The 18,790-nt window shown below is 48.4% G+C and overlaps 1 protein-coding gene across 1 annotated transcript in view; it reads left to right on the top strand.

The window, feature by feature from the left end:
• LOC120050345 (adhesion G-protein coupled receptor V1-like) overlaps window positions 1-18,790 on the top strand; it is a 211,817-nt gene that overhangs the window by 86,659 nt on the left and 106,368 nt on the right. The window contains exons 63-77 of the mRNA XM_038996933.1: window positions 121-356; window positions 796-944; window positions 1,305-1,503; window positions 1,719-1,938; window positions 2,394-2,633; window positions 2,801-2,950; window positions 3,143-3,631; window positions 4,647-4,790; window positions 5,541-5,712; window positions 6,142-6,283; window positions 6,452-7,299; window positions 7,890-8,010; window positions 8,209-8,380; window positions 12,295-12,537; window positions 17,172-17,579. Coding sequence (XP_038852861.1) covers window positions 121-356; window positions 796-944; window positions 1,305-1,503; window positions 1,719-1,938; window positions 2,394-2,633; window positions 2,801-2,950; window positions 3,143-3,631; window positions 4,647-4,790; window positions 5,541-5,712; window positions 6,142-6,283; window positions 6,452-7,299; window positions 7,890-8,010; window positions 8,209-8,380; window positions 12,295-12,537; window positions 17,172-17,579 — 3,933 coding nt within the window. The remainder of the gene's footprint in view (window positions 1-120; window positions 357-795; window positions 945-1,304; window positions 1,504-1,718; window positions 1,939-2,393; window positions 2,634-2,800; window positions 2,951-3,142; window positions 3,632-4,646; window positions 4,791-5,540; window positions 5,713-6,141; window positions 6,284-6,451; window positions 7,300-7,889; window positions 8,011-8,208; window positions 8,381-12,294; window positions 12,538-17,171; window positions 17,580-18,790) is intronic.

Genomic DNA, 18,790 nt, shown 5'->3' with positions numbered 1-18,790 from the left:
GGGCAGGTTTGGTAGTGTGTGGGTGAACCCCTTCTCTTCTCCCCCAGGTCAATGTGACAGTGGTGCGCTCCATGGGCAGGTTTGGTAGTGTGTGGGTGAACCCCTTCTCTTCTCCCCCAGGTCAATGTGACAGTGGTGCGCTCCATAGGCAGGTTTGGGAGTGTTTGGGTAACCTACCAGACAGCAGGCAGTGTAGCGGTCAGTGGAGTGGACTTCACCGGTGCCTCGGGTAGGCTTCTGTTTGGCCCAGGCCAGACCACGCGTGGGGTCACGCTGAGTATCCATGACGACGACCTCCCAGAGGGACCTGAGGAGTTCTACCTCAACATCACCACAGTGGAGCTCCTCAATGACAGGTAGGTGGACCCTGGACAGTGATCTAGAGTCATTTCTGTGATTCCTGTCCTCCAGTTAAGGTTAGGGGGGTTGGAGAGGGAAAGCTGATCCTAGATCTGTTGCTAAGGACAACTTCTACCCTGAGCTGCTGGTGTGGGGTCTAGGTGTGGGAGGAAGATCCCAAACCTGGTTAGTGATCAAAATGCCATAGTCAGAAATGTGGATTTCACTGTAAGTGAGGTGGAAGGTGTGGGTCTCTGTGGTGTGAGCTGTGGTATAGTGGAGGGTAAACGCAGGTTAATGCTGTTTACCTACCTCTTTTATTTAGTTTGAACGTTCAACCCACCTTTCACCACAAACGGAGATCAGTGTTATCCATCTATTTTTTTTAACCTTTACATCACTGGGTGTGAGACGGAGTGGTGATGTCTCTGACCTCTGTCTCCCTCCTGTGGTCAGTAATGTGGACTTCAGTGTGAGGGAGCACGGTCTGCAACGAGACCAGCCTCCAGCCATCGGCAAAGTTTCCTCCGTCATGATCGTCATCCAGAAGAGTGACAACTCAGAGGGCATTCTGGAGTTCCTCCCTGACTATGTCAACATCACAGGTCAGCCTCTAATACACACACACACACACACACACACACACACACACACACACACACACACACACACACATGTTGACACTATTCAACATAGCTATTACTATCAGGCATCACTTTAGCAAATGTAATTTCATCCTCTTAATATGTAATGGACATTATTAAAATAGAGGGATTCTGAGAGTGGTGATTGGATGAATGCAGTATATAAGGAGTATTACAATACAGTATTAAAGTGTACATTTGTCCCCATCCATAATAGCACCCTATTCCCTACATAGTGTACTACTTTTGACCAGAGCCCCATAGGTGCCATTTGGGATGCACTGAGTGTATTTGATCCTCCTCTCTCTTGTCTCTCTCCAGTGGAGGAGGATGTGGGCAGTGCGTCCATCCCGGTGGTGAGGAGGGTGGGTTACTACGGCCTGGTCACAGCAGAGTACATCTCTAGGGGTCTGACTGCCAGGGCCGGCCTGGACTACATCCTGGCCAACGGCTCGCTCACCTTCCTCCACGGCCACAACACCAGTCACATCAACGTGTCCATTATAGACGACCTGGACAGGTAAGTCTCCCTCTCTGTCTCCCTCTCTGTCTCTGTCTCTCTCTGTTTGTCTGTCTCTGTCTGTCTCTGTCTGTCTCTGTCTCTGTCTCTCTCTGTCTCTCCACAGATCACCTTTAAAATGTTTCCTCTCCCAGCCACAAAACAATGTTTAATTATTTAATTATGGATGTGAACATGAAAGACCAGTAATGGAGCTGTCATAACTCTTCTCCCAGAGAGGACGCCGAGACGTTTGAGATCCAGCTGTCGGGTGCCACGGGCGGAGCCATACTGGGTACTCATCTGATTGCCAGGGTTACCATCGCCAAGAGCGACTCGCCCAATGGCGTGGTCCGTTTCCTGAACGCGAGCGTGATCACCCTGGTGAACCCCAACAGTATCCTGAAGTTCAGCCTGCTCCTGGAGAGGGCGGGGGGGTTTGTAGGCAACGCTACGGTAAGCCTACTGGGACACTCCCCCTCACTCTGTTTCTCCCTCTTGTTAGGCCTGTAGCCTCAGCCACCTTCGGGGCAGTTTCCCGGACACAGACTAAAAAGAACGCTCGATAGAGAATCTCCAGTGAAAGTGTTTTTTTAGTCCAGCGGGAGGGTGAATTTGTGTTCGGGGAATCGGCCACTAGGATCTAACTGCCATGTTCTGTCTCTCTGACCCCGTAGTACAAGAGCTTGTTCACTGTCGTCATTTCTCTGCCAGATGTCCATCACTCATGCTAAACTTAATGACTCTGCAATACCTGTTAGCCTATGCAACGGATAATGTCTTGATCCTGTATTTTTCATAAGGGAACGATTGGTCCGAATATATTTGGCAGTAATATTAATCTAGTCTTCTTTGCGAGCATGAGAGTGATGCATACCAGCCAATCTGAATCATTGATCTCTTTTCCTCAGATAACATGGAGCATTCTGGGTCCCAACACCAAAGAGGTCTTACCAGCCGTAAACACAGACGTTGGAGATCCTGTGAACGGATCATTCCATTTCAGAGACGGGGAGGGGGGATTGCGCACCATTGATCTGAGAATTCTACCCCATGGGGAGGTGGAGGTGGCGGAGACCTTTGTGGTCATGCTTCAACTCCTCTCAGGTGACATGGACATTGACCCCCGAGCTGGCTCTGTCACACTCAAGGTACATCACGGTCCCAATGAGTGACATCTCAATATTAATACGAACCCCAGTTGTATTAAAACCATTATATTGAAATGACTTCACAGGCTCTTATTGATAATAAGAGTCTCTGAATCGTGGCGACAACATGTGGTTTTCTCTTGGTTTGGTGTGTGTGTGTGCCTCAGATTGAGAAGTTTGGAGACCCTAATGGCATAGTTGAGTTGACAGAGGAGGACCTTAGAGAGCGTGTGTACAGTGAGCCCACAGCCGGCGAGGGGCCGCTCAACATCTCCCTGCTCATCACGCGCAGACAAGGTGTTATGGGCAACGTCACGGTACGACCACCTCGAGGGTGACATCATACTATTACAGACAGAATATGGCTTTATAGGCAATGCTCCGGCTTTGAGTGTGTCCCTTCCACTCAGGTGTGCTGGGAGACTGTATGAACCGAGTTCATTACACTGTCTGTCCGATAATATACAGCCAATTTGCAGGTATGTTATAGATGTATGTGTGTCTCTCAGGTGCACTGGCAGATCCTGAGTGACTCTGACACAGCGGGGGACTTCTCGGCCCTCAGCGGCTCCGTGGTTATCCTGGATGGTCAGAGAGGGGCAGAGGTGGTCCTCACTCTTCTACCCGACGCCGTGCCCGAGCTGGAGGAGCTCTACATGCTCCGGCTGAGCTCCGTGGAGGGTGGCGCCACCCTGGACACCAACCGCAGTACCACCCTCTTCAGGGTGCGTGCTAACGACGAGCCGCACGGCGTGTTCGGCCTGGCGGCGGAGCGGCAGGCGGTGGTTGTGGTGGGGAGGGGGGCCGGGTTGGTCAGACTCCTGGCCCTGAACGTGACGCGCCAGGCTGGGGCCTTCGGCAACGCCAGTGTGGGCTACCGGATCAGTACTGGGCCTGGGCTGAATGGACAGGAGCTGCTAGGTGGGGCGGCTGTGGGGAGAGTCCTGATCAAGCATGGAGAGTATTCAGCCTCTGACTCTGTGCCAATCAGTACTCAGGTAAGAGAGGACTCAAAGACATACTCAAGACCAGGGTTGCCAATGGTTTTATATGATTTTGATGCATCAATGGGGGATCATGCACTCGTGCTATGAATATACTCATACATTTTCTGGCAATTTACGAAGATAACATTGAATCTGTATAGTTTTTCATAACTTTCCATAACGTCCCTAATAAGGCCATTTTATCAAACCAAAATTGTCTCCAGTACGTCACTGACCCTGCCTCTGTAGTCCTGGTTACCAGGCTGAATGTCTCTCTCTCTGTCTTCTAGTGCTGTGTCACTGACCCTGCCTCTGTAGTCCTGGTTACCAGGCTGAATGTCTCTCTCTGTCTTCTAGTGCTGTGTCACTGACCCTGCCTCTGTAGTCCTGGTTACCAGGCTGAATGTCTCTCTCTGTCTTCTAGTGCTGTGTCACTGACCCTGCCTCTGTAGTCCTGGTTACCAGGCTGAATGTCTCTCTCTGTCTTCTAGTGCTGTGTCACTGACCCTGCCTCTGTAGTCCTGGTTACCAGGCTGAATGTCTCTCTCTGTCTTCTAGTGCTGTGTCACTGACCCTGCCTCTGTAGTCCTGGTTACCAGGCTGAATGTCTCTCTCTCTGTCTTCTAGTGCTGTGTCACTGACCCTGCCTCTGTAGTCCTGGTTACCAGGCTGAATGTCTCTCTCTGTCTTCTAGTGCTGTGTCACTGACCCTGCCTCTGTAGTCCTGGTTACCAGGCTGAATGTCTCTCTCTGTCTTCTAGTGCTGTGTCACTGACCCTGCCTCTGTAGTCCTGGTTACCAGGCTGAATGTCTCTCTCTGTCTTCTAGTGCTGTGTCACTGACCCCGCCTCTGTAGTCCTGGTTACCAGGCTGAATGTCTCTCTCTGTCTTCTAGTGCTGTGTCACTGACCCTGCCTCTGTAGTCCTGGTTACCAGGCTGAATGTCTCTCTCTGTCTTCTAGTGCTGTGTCACTGACCCCGCCTCTGTAGTCCTGGTTACTAGGCTGAATGTCTCTCTCTCTTCTAGGTGTTTCTCTCAGTGGGTGTGAACTTAACTTTGGAGCTTACAGACGTGAGCCTCCTGGGACCTCTCTTCAGCTCCCCACCTCGCCTCCTACTGGAGGCCAGGGTCGCCATAGTGACCGTCCCAGAGGAAGCAGCCAGTGCTGAGGTATCAGTCAATAACTTATGGAGTAAGGTGAAGTTGCACCTAAATGCTGATCTTGGTTCAGTTTTGCATTTTACCCACTAATGGTTATGGCTAGGATTAGGGTATGGGAAGCTGATCCCAGATCTGGGATCAGATGTAAGTACTACATGGATGTAGTAAGTACTACATGTGTGGCTCCTCTGTTAGCCACTAGGAGGCGTAGTTACACCCATTTTGAAACCCAGCTCCATCTCCACTCCCACGACATTGGAAAGACGGATGGGAGGATGCTCTGTATGTAACTGAATTACTGCTCTGTGGTTGGTAGCACCTCCCTGTGAACACACAACCTCTCTCAGTCATGACCTTAGAAGAAGTGCGTGTTACATGAGCCTTTCAAATCAAAGTCAGTTGACCAGCTTGGTGCTGACCACGAAATAGACTTAGCAATTTAACCTAGCTAGCTACCACTACCACCACTTCTGCTAACAGACAGTATTATAAAAGCATTACAGCGCTACACAGGGCTGTGGACACTCATAATGGCATCACCTCATTCTACAGAGGCACCGTTACCATGGAAATGGTCTCCAACACTCATCTTGTCCTTTTGATCCGAATGCACCGTCTTTAGTCAGCCATTCTAATAGTATGTCGTTTCGCTTCGTCTCGCAGGTTGTTAGATCTGTACTGGGCTTTAATGGAACAGTTGTATCATATCCTTCCCTGTTCCTCCTCCTCTGTGTGGTGTGTGTGTGTGTGTGTGTGTAGGTGGGCTTTGTCTCGTTGGCGTTGCAGGTCTCCAGTGTGGAGACGGGTGTGTGTGAGGCGCTGGTGTACAGGACGGGGTTATTTGGGGAGGTGAGGGTGGAGTGGAGCGCAGGGTACCCCCCCGGACAGGCTCCGTTAGGATTCAGGCCTGGAGTCATCACCCCCAGCTCAGGTAAGGACCTCAGAGGGAAACTGACCACTGTGGCCTCAGAGGGAAACTGACCACTGTGACCTCAGAGGGAAACTGACCACTGTGACCTCAGAGGGAAACTGACCACTGTGAGCTTTAGAAGAGGTTTGGTGTGGATCTAAAATGTCCAGGTCTCTCTCTATTGGTTAATTGACTCTCTCTCTCTCTCTCTCTCTAACCGAAGGAGGGCATGTGAACAGGCTGAGAAGGTCTCATTTTCTCTAAGTTAACCCACCAGATAATCTACCTATACCTCCTCCAGTCTCGTTTAATTATCTCCCTTTCCAAACACCACCACAAACAAACACCCTAGAAAATGAGCACGCAGATAGGAGGAATTGATGTGAGCTGTGTGGTCTGAGGGTGTTTGTCTGAGGGTGTTTGTCTGAGGGTGTTTGTCCTTCTCCTCAGGCTCGGTGACAATGGCCCATGGAGAGAGGAGCAAGGCTGTGTCCCTCCAGGCGCTCTCTAATGTGTCTGAGCCAGCGGCCTTCGCCCTCCACCTCACTGCAGCCGGCTCCAGCTCCCCTGCTCCTGGGGTAGCTAGACTCCGGTACAGTAACCAGACTCACTTGCCAAGCTTATAGCGCTTCTATGTACTGTAGACATAGGGCCGGGAACAAGACAGCCCTCTGACTGAAGATGGCATTCTGTATGTAACAGTAATGTTACAAAAGTTCAACAGCCATGGTGTGATGTTACTCTCTGTTTCCCTCTCCAGGTCAGGGTTCACGGTGGCAGAGGTTGAGCCTCTGGGGCTGTACCAGTTTGCTCCGGACTCCCGCCAGCTGGTCATCGAGGAGGACGTGCAGACCATCACCCTCTACGTCCAGCGGCTCTATGGTTTTCGGAGCAACCGTACCCGCCTGTCTTACCAGACGGTGTCGGGCAGTGCCCTGGCCGGACAGGACTTCGCTGGAGTGCGGGACGGAGAGCTGTTCTTTGACTCACCTCGCCAGACCTCCGCCTTGCTCCGGTTGTCCGTTCTGGACGACGCACTCTTGGAGCCAGACGAAACCTTCTTTGTCAACCTGACAGACGTCCAGGTACTGAGTGGGGGTGGTGACCCCCAATCGGGTGACCCCCGGCCCCATCTCATCCCACAACACAGTGTGGCCACCGTTACCATCCTGGCCAGCGACTTCACGGTGGGGGTGCTGAGCATCGGGCCGGGACTGGTTGAGACAACAGAGGACAGGGAGGAAGGGAGCCAGCAGGAGAAGAGAGTGCTCCTCAGGGTCCATAGGTCTAGCAGTCTGGCTGGGTCAGTGAGGGTCAAGGTGCAGGCTTATGGAGGTGGGAGTGTTGGGGGTCCATCTCTTCCCTTTGCTCCAGATCCCAACAAGACCCTGGCCCTGGTGGGGCAAGACTTCAAGTTGGAGTCCACCCTGGTGTCACTGCAGGGGGGGCAGAGTGAGGCCGAGGTCAGCCTCATCATCCTGGACGACTCTGAGCCCGAGGGACAGGAAGTGTTCTTCATCTACCTCAGCGACCCAGAGGGAGGTGCGCAGATCGCCGATGGGCCCAACCAGCAGGGCTTCAGCTCATTTGCCAAAATCATCATCCTAGGTAAATACTGAAACACTCATATTTGCCTCGGGCTCCCATGTCATATGCTCCTCAGTCTACCCATTGGTCAGCCAATTCAAGGTAATGTCATGCTCTAGTTTCTCTAGAACAATGTGTTCTCTGTCTAGGTCATTGTTTTCCAATACAATCCCTAAATTCGGTCACTGGGCATCTGATTGCAGATCCAGTGATGTGAAATCTATTCCACTGTTCAGTTGAAGATAACTGATGATATAATCAAAGGCGCAGTTACAACAGGATTGGGATGCTTGATGTGCTGGTTTGTTGAATGCTCTGTGTACATACAGTGAATAGCATACATATGGAAAAAGTAATATCAATATCTCTCTCCTTCTTGCTCTCTCTCTCTCTCTCTCTCTCTCTCTCTCTCTCTTTCTCTCTCTCTCTCTCTCTCTCTCTCTCTCTCTCTCTCTCTCTCTCTCTCTCTCTCTCTCTCTCTCTCTCTCTCTCTTTCTCTCTCTCTCTCTCTCTCTCTCTCTCGCTCTCTCTCTCTCTCTCTCTCTCTCTCTCCCCCCTCACTCTCTTTCCCTCTCTTTCTCTCTCTTCTCCCTCCCTCCACTTTCTCTCAGGGAGTGATTTCCATAACGGGATAGTGGGTTTCAGTGTGAGTTCTCTGCTGGGTCAGGTTCTGGACGAGGACTCAGAAGTAAACAGAACAGCCCTACTTTACTTGCAGAGACAACAGAACAGGTAGGTCATTTCCTCCATATCGACCTTGTTCCCATATGACTGTCAGCAAACCAAAGAGAAGCAACAGTAACCGTCACATTAGTAACAGCAACATTAGTGGTGATGATATAAGCATCTGAAAGCTGCAATGATCACTCCCAGCCACTCGGGGCGCTGCGTGTGTGTTTGATGTGTGACCGGTCTGCTTCTCCCACGCAGGGCCTTTGAGGACGTTGAGGTGAAGTGGCGGGCCACGTTCAGCAGGGCGGGGCCATCCCTGGTCAACAACGGAGTGAACCTGACACGGGAGCTGTGGCAGACCTCAGGCAAAGTGCTTTGCAGGAGAGGACAGGTCCTCTGTGTCTTCAGCATGGAGGTCCGACAGGACCAGGTGAGTCCCAGGTAATACTAGAGGTTATATCTCTAGTATCTCTCCCTGGGTTAGAGGAGGGTTTGGCCAGGGTAGGCTGTCATTGTAAAATAAGAATTTGTTCTTAACTGACTTGCCTGGTTAAATAAAATAAAATATAGGTCAGGGTGATACCGGAATAGACACATGTCACAGTACTGACAGTAAAACTGTCAGCAAATCCTCTCTGTTTGGAACACTGACTTGAAGGAACAAGCAGGATGTCCTAATACTGTGGCTCTGTCCCTGGATGTCCTAATACTGTGGCTCTGTCCCTGGATGTCCTAATACTGTGGCTCTGTCCCTGGATGTCCTAATACTGCAGCTCTGTCCCTGGATGTCCTAATACTGCAGCTCTGTCCCTGGATGTCCTAATACTGCAGCTCTGTCCCTGGATGTCCTAATACTGCAGCTCTCTACCTGGATGTCCTAATACTGCGGCTCTCTACCTGGATGTCCTAATACTGCAGCTCTGTCCCTGGCTGTCCTAATACTGTGGCTCTGTCCCTGGATGTCCTAATACTGCAGCTCTGTCCCTGGATGTCCTAATACTGCGGCTCTCTACCTGGATGTCCTAATACTGCAGCTCTGTCCCTGGATGTCCTAATACTGCAGCTCTGTCCCTGGATGTCCTAATACTGTGGCTCTCTACCTGGATGTCCTAATACTGCAGCTCTGTCCCTGGATGTCCTAATACTGCAGCTCTGTCCCTGGATGTCATAATACTGCAGCTCTGTCCCTGGATGTCCTAATACTGCAGCTCTGTCCCTGGATGTCTTAATACTGTGTCTCTCTACCTGGATGTCCTAATACTGTGGCTCTGTCCCTGGATGTCCTAATACTGCAGCTCTCTCCCTGGATGTCCTAATACTGCAGCTCTGTCCCTGGATGTCCTAATACTGCAGCTCTCTCCCTGGATGTCCTAATACTGCAGCTCTGTCCCTGGATGTCTTAATACTGTGGCTCTCTACCTGGATGTCCTAATACTGCAGCTCTCTCCCTGGATGTCCTAATACTGCAGCTCTGTCCCTGGATGTCCTCATACTGTGGCTCTGTCCCTGGATGTCCTAATACTGTGGCTTTGTCCCTGGATGTCCTAATACTGCAGCTCTGTCCCTGGATGTCCTAATACTGTGGCTCTGTCCCTGGATGTCCTCATACTGTGGCTCTGTCCCTGGATGTCCTAATACTGCGGCTCTGTCCCTGGATGTCCTAATACTGTGGCTCTGTCCCTGGATGTCTTAATACTGCAGCTCTGTCCCTGGATGTCCTAATACTGTGGCTTTGTCCCTGGATGTCCTAATACTGCAGCTCTGTCCCTGGATGTCCTAATACTGTGGCTCTGTCCCTGGATGTCTTAATACTGCAGCTCTGTCCCTGGATGTCCTAATACTGCGGCTCGGGTCCCTGGATGTCCTAATACTGCAGCTATGTCCCTGGATGTCCTAATACTGTGGCTCTGTCCCTGGATGTCCTAATACTGTGGCTCTGTCCCTGGATGTCTTAATACTGCAGCTCTGTCCCTGGATGTCCTAATACTGTGGCTCTGTCCCTGGATGTCCCAATACTGCAGCTCTCTCCCTGGATGTCCTAATACTGTGGCTCTGTCCCTGGATGTCCTCATAGTGTGGCTCTGTCCCTGGATGTCCTCATACTGTGGCTCTGTCCCTGGATGTCCTCATACTGTGGCTCTGTCCCTGGATGTCCTAATACTGTGGCTCTGTCCCTGGATGTCTTAATACTGTGGCTCTCTACCTGGATGTCCTAATACTGCAGCTCTGTCCCTGGATGTCCTAATACTGTGGCTCTGTCCCTGGATGTCCTAATACTGCGGCTCTGTCCCTGGATGTCCTCATACTGTGGCTCTGTCCCTGGATGTCCTAATACTGTGGTTCTGTCCCTGGATGTCCTAATACTGTGGCTCTGTCCCTGGATGTCCTAATACTGTGGCTCTGTCCCTGGATGTCCTAATACTGTGGCTCTGTCCCTGGATGTCCTAATACTGTGGCTCTGTCCCTGGATGTCCTAATACTGTGGCTCTGTCCCTGGATGTCCTAATAATGTGGCTCTGTCCCTGGATGTCCTCATAGTGTGGCTCTGTCCCTGGATGTCCTAATACTGTGGCTCTGTCCCTGGATGTCCTCATACTGTGGCTCTGTCCCTGGATGTCCTCATACTGTGGCTCTGTCCCTGGATGTCCTCATACTGTGGCTCTGTCCCTGGATGTCCTAATACTGTGGCTCTGTCCCTGGATGTCCTAATACTGTGGCTCTGTCCCTGGATGTCCTAATACTGCGGCTCTGTCCCTGGATGTCCTAATACTGTGGCTCTGTCCCTGGATGTCCTAATACTGTGGCTCTGTCCCTGGATGTCCTAATACTGTGGCTCTGTCCCTGGCAGGCCACACATCCCTTTTGTTTCTCCACGTATCTTTCTGCTGTGGTTTCAGAGGCTCTGGCTGTGTGTTAATGTGGACGTTAGTGGAGAGATTGGGCTGTGAGTGGCATCAAGGTCAATGTAGGGTCACAGGAGCAGGGCAGGAAGGTTCTGTGGCGTAATCACACCCTCCTCCTTCTCCTCTCCTCTCCCTGGTCAGCAAGTAGCCTAGTTGTTAGAGCGTTGGGCCAGTATCTGAAATACCCAAATTGACAATGACTTACCCTGTAAAACAACACATTTCACTGCACCTATCCGGTGTATGTGACAATAAAACATATATTTAATTTTTTGGGTGGTCTGACCAGGCAGTTCACCCAGCCCACATCCTGTCCTGCTATGTGTCTGTGTGTGAGGGCTATTTTAGGGAAAACCTCCTCCTATTGAGTGTTGTCTGTCTGCTGTGCTTCCTCCCCTCCTACTTCCCTGCTGTTATGACACAGTCCTCAGACCTGGAGAGGAGAGACATGAGTCCCAGATTGTTGGAGGCTGCAGGACTGGTCCACCATTATGTGACATGGGGCTCAATTCTATAACTCATTTTATAAACATTGCTTGTACTGTACTGTAATCTTGAGAAAGCCCATAATCCCATGTTCAACAGTACTGTAATTGTATGGCTGGGGAAACCCATAATCCCATGTTCAACAGTAGTGTAATTTTATGGCTGGGGAGGCCCATAATCCCATGTTCAACAGTACAGTAGTTTTATGGCTGGGGAAGCACCTAATCCCATGTTCAACAGTACAGTAGTTTTATGGCTGGGGAAGCCCATAATCCCATGTTCAACAGTACAGTAGTTTTATGGCTGGTGAAGCCCATAATCCCATGTTCAACAGTAGTGTAATTTTATGGCTGGGGAAGCCCATAATCCCATGTTCAACAGTACAGTAGTTTTATGGCTGGGGAAGCCCATAATCCCATGTTCAACAGTACAGTAGTTTTATGGCTGGGGAAGCCCATAATCCCATGTTCAACAGTACAGTAGTTTTATGGCTGGTGAAGCCCATAATCCCATGTTCAACAGTACAGTAGTTTTATGGCTGGGGAAGCACCTAATCCCATGTTCAACAGTACAGTAGTTTTATGGCTGGGGAAGCACCTAATCCCATGTTCAACAGTACAGTAGTTTTATGGCTGGGGAAGCCCATAATCCCATGTTCAACAGTACAGTAGTTTTATGGCTGGGGAAGCCCATAATCCCATGTTCAACAGTACAGTAGTTTTATGGCTGGGGAAGCCCATAATCCCATGTTCAACAGTACAGTAGTTTTATGGCTGGGGAAGCCCATAATCCCATGTTCAACAGTACAGTAGTTTTATGGCTGGGGAAGCCCATAATCCCATGTAAACATTCTATTTTTCTTTTCTTTTTTATCTTCCTTTTTTCCTCTGTTATGTATTTCCATCTATAACCAGTTAGACGTTCCTTAACTCCCTCTGTCTGCGTGTTGCCATAGGAACCCGAGTACCAGGCCTGGTTCCTGGTTGAGATCTACCAGGTGGGTGTTGGCGCTGCCATCAATGAAAGTTCCCGCTTTGCCAACATCACCCTGCTGGAGAGCGATGACCCGCTGGGGCTGGTCTACTTTGCGGTGGGGTCCAGACTGCCTGTAGCCCACCTCAAGACCACCCACCTCAGTCTGCAGGTGTACAGAGAGGCCAGCATTGCCTCCAACATCACCGTACTCTACCGCATGCTGGTGAGAAGCACACACACACACACACACACACACACACACACACACACACACACACACACACACACACACACACACACACACACACACACACACACACACACACACACACACACATACACTGTACACACACTCGTTAGATACAGTGTTCATGGAATAGCCACACAAATATTGTCATACATTGTCTCCCTTAATAACCACTCACATCCTTCTGGTTGAAAATTACAAGTCCCATCTTATTCAGGTTGTTGTATTGTCTAACTCACTAGATCAGATTTCCATTCCTCTCCCTAACCTAATTATACTGACCGGATTTGTTTCTCCTTCAATGTCTAACAGTGTGTTGGTCATGGGACATCGAAGTCAAACTCTACTGCAATGCCAGCAAGAGACACCAACACCCAAAAAGGCACCCAGTCCCAGCCCCAGCCCCAGCCTCAGTCCCAGCCCCAGCCCCAGCCTCAGTTCCAGCCTCAGTCCCAGTCTCAGTCCCAGCCCCAGCCTCAGTTCCAGCCTCAGTCCCAGTTCCAGTCCCAGTTCCAGTCTCAGTCCCAGTCTCAGTCCCAGCCCCAGCCTCAGTTCCAGCCTCAGTCCCATTCTCAGTCCCAGTTCCAGTCTCAGTCCCAGTCTCAGTCCTCACCCCCCAGGAAATGGCTCAGGATGTATCGGAAACGCTCCATCCAGTAGCTCCCTATTCCTCAAATGGTTTCTGTCGATCTATTGTGTAGGGTGTCGACTGAAAACACGCTTTTGTGATGAAATTCAATTTCCTTATGTTATAAAATAAATGTTACCAAAACAAAATATGATTATTTATGTTTTGGATTAAAAAAGTTGGATTTCGTATCCTAATACATCCAATAATAAGCACTGAGCTCTGTTGACATAGCAGTGCAGGTTCCTCGTAACAACTTTCGAGGATTTTATATTTTGTGGTCGTCGTCTTTAAAGTTGTTAACGCGCGTCGCAAAAAGCTAAATTACCATGACGCGAGCTGAACTAAATGTAAAAGGCTTTGAAAATAAGAAAAACGTTAGTTTTTGCTCAGTGCTCCGTTGACATTTCAGAGATACCCTTGTTTTTGTGAGAAATCTTCTAAAAATAATAGGAATTTTGAATAAATATGAAAACACATACTAAAATATGAAAATAACACATGTCATTTCTCAATATCAATATCCATCCTCCCTCTATTGTTGAATGTGAATTTGAGAAGAGGGATGAAGAGTTCAATGGGAAAGTGACCCTGTCAGGTTGCTAGTAGCTTTAATTCTTGCACAGAATCCAGCCTAGTTGACGCCATTCAATTTTCCAGATTATTTGCCACTTTTTTCCCTCTGGCCTCCATTTATTTAGTCACCTTAATTCTGGCTATCCTACAAGGGTAAGAACTCAAATAACTGTTGAACAGATTATGATAGAGACATGAGGTTTGTACCATTTTGCTTTTATTATAGGATTATCTACACTTGGGCCACATGGAGCTCCCAACTGGCGCAGTGGTCTACAGTGGTATCTCAGTGCTAGAGGCGTCACTACAGACAACCTGGTTCGAATCCAGACAGTATCACAACAGGCCATGATTGGGAGTCTCATAGGGCGGCGCATAATTGGCCCAGCGTCGTCTGAGTTTGGCCGGTGTAGGCCGGCATTGTAACTAAGAATTTGTTCTTAACTGACTTGCCTAGTTAAAGAAAGGTTAAATAAAATAAAAACACAGTTAACATATTGCTTTACCCATTGGTCACATGATACTTTTTTGATTGGCCACCCTACACTGTGTTCTCCTGTCCCCCCTCTCTCTTCCTCTCCTTACTTTCTTTCCAGCTGGTCTCCTCCTCCCTCTCTCCCAGGTGTGGTGATGAGTGCTTTGTGTTTGACCCACTGCTCTCTGTCTGGGGGCTGATATTGACTTCTCAGCCTTTTGATGTTGCAACTCAAAAGGGAGACTGTCTAGTACACCTACTAGCACTCCAGTCTCCACATCCTGTTACATATAACCAGGTTATCTACAGTCTCCACATCCTGTTACATATAACCAGGTTATCTACAGTCTCCACATCCTGTTACATATAACCAGGTTATCTACAGTCTCCACATCCTGTTACATATAACCAGGTTATCTACAGTCTCCACATCCTGTTACATATAACCAGGTTAACTACAGTCTCCACATCCTGTTACATATAACCAGGTTATCTACAGTCTCCACATCCTGTTACATATAACCAGGTTATCTACAGTCTCCACATCCTGTTACATATAACCAGGTTAACTACAGTCTCCACATCCTGTTACATATAACCAGGTTATCTACAGTCTCCACATCCTGTTACATATAACCAGGTTATCTACAGTCTCCACATCATGTTACATATAACCAGGTTATCTACAGTCTCCACATCCTGTTACATATAACCAGGTTATCTACAGTCTCCACATCCTGTTACATATAACCAGGTTATCTACAGTCTCCACATCATGTTACATATAACCAGGTTATCTACAGTCTCCACATCCTGTTACATATAACCAGGTTAACTACAGTCTCCACATCCTGTTACATATAACCAGGTTATCTACAGTCTCCACATCCTGTTACATATAACCAGGTTATCTACAGTCTCCACATCTTGTGACATATAACCAGGTTAACTACTGTCTCCACATCCTGTTACATATGACCAGGTTATCTACAGTCTCCACATCCTGTTACATATGACCCGGTTATCACCTGTCTCCACATCCTGTTACATATGACCCGGTTATCTCCAGTCATCTTATCATGTTACATATGACCAGGTTATCTCCAGTCATCTTATCCTGTTACATATGACCAGGTTAACTCCAGTCATCTTATCCTGTTACATATGACCAGGTTATCTCCAGGCATTTTATCCTGTTACATATGACCAGGTTATCTCCAGTCATCTTATCCTGTTACATATGACCAGGTTAACTCCAGTCATCTTATCCTGTTACATATGACCAGGTTAACTCCAGTCTCCACATCATGTTACATATGACCAGGTTATCTCCAGTCTCCACATCATGTTACATATGACCAGGTTATCTCCAGTCTCCACATCATGTTACATATGACCAGGTTATCTCCAGTCTCCACATCATGTTACATATGACCAGGTTAACTCCAGTCTCCACATCATGTTACATTTGACCAGGTTATCTCCAGTCTCCACATCCTATTACATATGACCAGGTTATCTCCAGTCATTTTATCCTGTTACGTATGACCAGGTTAACTCCAGTCTCCACATCATGTTACATATGACCAGGTTATCTCCAGTCTCCACATCATGTTACATATGACCAGGTTATCTCCAGTCATCTTATCCTGTTACATATGACCAGGTTATCTCCAGTCTCCACATCATGTTACATATGACCAGGTTAACTCCAGTCTCCACATCATGTTACATATGACCAGGTTATCTCCAGTCATCTTATCCTGTTACGTATGACCAGGTTAACTCCAGTCTCCACATCATGTTACATATGACCAGGTTAACTCCAGTCTCCACATCATGTTACATATGACCAGGTTAACTCCAGTCTCCACATCATGTTACATATGACCAGGTTAACTCCAGTCTCCACATCATGTTACATATGATCAGGTTATCTCCAGTCATCTTATCCTGTTACATATGACCAGGTTAACTCCAGTCTCCACATCATGTTACATATGACCAGGTTAACTCCAGTCTCCACATCATGTTACATATGACCAGGTTATCTCCAGTCTCCACATCCTATTACATATGACCAGGTTATCTCCAGTCTCCACATCATGTTACATATGACCAGGTTAACTCCAGTCTCCACATCATGTTACATATGACCAGGTTATCTCCAGTCTCCACATCATGTTACATATGACCAGGTTAACTTCTGTCTCCACATCATGTTACATATGACCAGGTTAACTCCAGTCTCCACATCATGTTACATATGACCAGGTTAACTCCAGTCTCCACATCATGTTACATATGACCAGATTAACTCCAGTCATCTTATCCTGTTACATATGACCAGGTTATCTCCTGTCATCGTTCACACAGTACTAATGTTCTGAGAATACATATCAATGACTCAAAGGATGCAGAGTCCCTCCACATTCAATTGTCCTTTTCCCTTCTGTTTCTCCATGGCTCTCCAACCAATCTCCTCTTATCTTTTGAAATGCACATTCAAAGCTGTAATAACCAGCGGCATACTGCATTTTCGCAGGTCCCCCCTACCCCCTTCATAACACCCAGTTTTATAGCTAATCTCATGCTATTCTATAAATCTTGCAATGAGGCTGAGAGAATTTAGCATTTTTAAAGCTAATTTCCTCCTATTCTACACATTTTGCCATGAGGTTGAGATAAAATGTTGCAGTTGTTTCTTCAACAACAACAAAAACCTGTTCGTATGCTGTTGGGGAAGGAGGGTGCAGTGGTATTTGCAGGGGCTGCGGGGGTGGTTGGTACGCCAGTGGCAATGACGTAACACCTATCCCCAATCCATTCATCCATCCATCTCTCTTTCTCTCTCTCTGTCTTCTTTCCCAACTCCCTCCATCTTTCTATCCTACTGTGACCTCACACTCCTGTTTCGTTGTAATCCAATAGGAAGTCCCTCGGGCTGAGGCAGTAGGCCCCACCCTGATCTGGCCTGCCGTGGCCGGGATGGACTTTCTGAAAGAAGAGGGCCAGCTGACCTTTGACCTGGGCCAAAGGAGCATAGGGCTGAACATCACCCTCACCCCAGACCAGGCCTCCTCCAACCCCCCGCCGAAGCGCTTTCACGTGGAGCTGTATGGGGCCAGTGGAGGGGCCAGAGTGCACCCTGAATACGGCCTGGCCAACGTGACCCTGGTGTCGGGCACAGAAGCCCAGGCTGTGTGGGCCCTTTTGGACCAGCTCCAGCAGCCTCTGGACACTACCATACTGGACAGGGTGCTCCAGGCTCTGCTCAGCAAGTTCACGGAACAGCTCACACCAGAACAACTGACCGCCGTGCTGGACGCACTGGGGAAGGTGAGAGGGAAGGAGAGCGGGGGGAGAAGGAGGAGCTAGTATTTTTGCAAATTGTTTTGTTTGCTATTAAAAGTTCCGTTTTTTTTTTTGTGTATGTGTGTGTCTAGTGTGTGTTGCATATGTGTGTGCCTGTGTGTGAGTTTTGTCCCAGTACAAAACGATGACCGATCTACAGATGAGTTTTTAAAAGGTCTCTGTTGTTACTTAGTGTCTGACTAAAGCAGCTCAATCCATCAGCCTGTAGTCAAGTCTGCTCTGTAATAGACAGGTTAGCTGACAATATCACGAAAACGATGCACACGCCTCAGTGGGGCAGAAGTCTGTGATTCTGGATGGCCAGATAGCTACCAACAATGACAAGAAACTGCCACGTAGGTGACTCGTTTCAGCTAGTTTTATCGTGTTCTTGGCACCGTGTCTAGTTTTATCGTGTTCTTGGCACCGTGTCTAGTTTTGAGGTGTTTGACTGATGTCATGTCAATGCTAATATGGCAAAACATTTGCTAGCTACTAACCAACAACTGTAACAATGTATTTAAGAGTCAACAAGTGCTCATTGTTCAAATATATTTATGTTTTCAATAAACATTGGAGATTAAATATAGTTCACATGTTGTCAACAATCTAAGCCAAAACGTTCTGTTTAGCCCCATAGTTGCTAAACAACCAGCCCGTCTATACAATGTGAAAGAGCAGATTGGGGGCTAAGGACACAGTGAATAACTGTCACCACCACACTAGGAATGAACTAACATGATCCTGAGAGAGAGATGGGAGGTTCAAAGAGACATCACTCTTAAGAGCTTCCACACACACTCACTGAGAGGCAAACCTAGCCTGCCTGTGTTTGCATTGTACTGTGTGTGTGTTACATAACCCGCAGGGTACTGTGTGTGTGTTACATAACCCACAGGGTACTGTGTGTGTGTTACATAACCCACAGGGTACTGTGCGTGTGTTACATAACCCACAGGGTACTGTGTGTGTGTTACATAACCCACAGGGTACTGTGTGTGTGTTACATAACCCACAGGGTACTGTGTGTGTGTTACATAACCCACAGGGTACTGTGTGTGTGTTACATAACCCACAGGGTACTGTGTGTGTGCTACATAACCCACAGGGTACTGTGTGTGTGCTACATAACCCACAGGGTACTGTGCGTGTGTTACATAACCCACAGGGTACTGTGTGTGTGCTACATAACCCAC

This window comes from Salvelinus namaycush, chromosome 1, assembly GCF_016432855.1.
Source record: "Salvelinus namaycush isolate Seneca chromosome 1, SaNama_1.0, whole genome shotgun sequence".
NCBI lineage: Eukaryota > Metazoa > Chordata > Actinopteri > Salmoniformes > Salmonidae > Salvelinus > Salvelinus namaycush.
The sequence above is the reverse complement of the archived record's forward strand: the minus strand, read 5'-3'. Positions and strand labels throughout refer to the sequence as shown.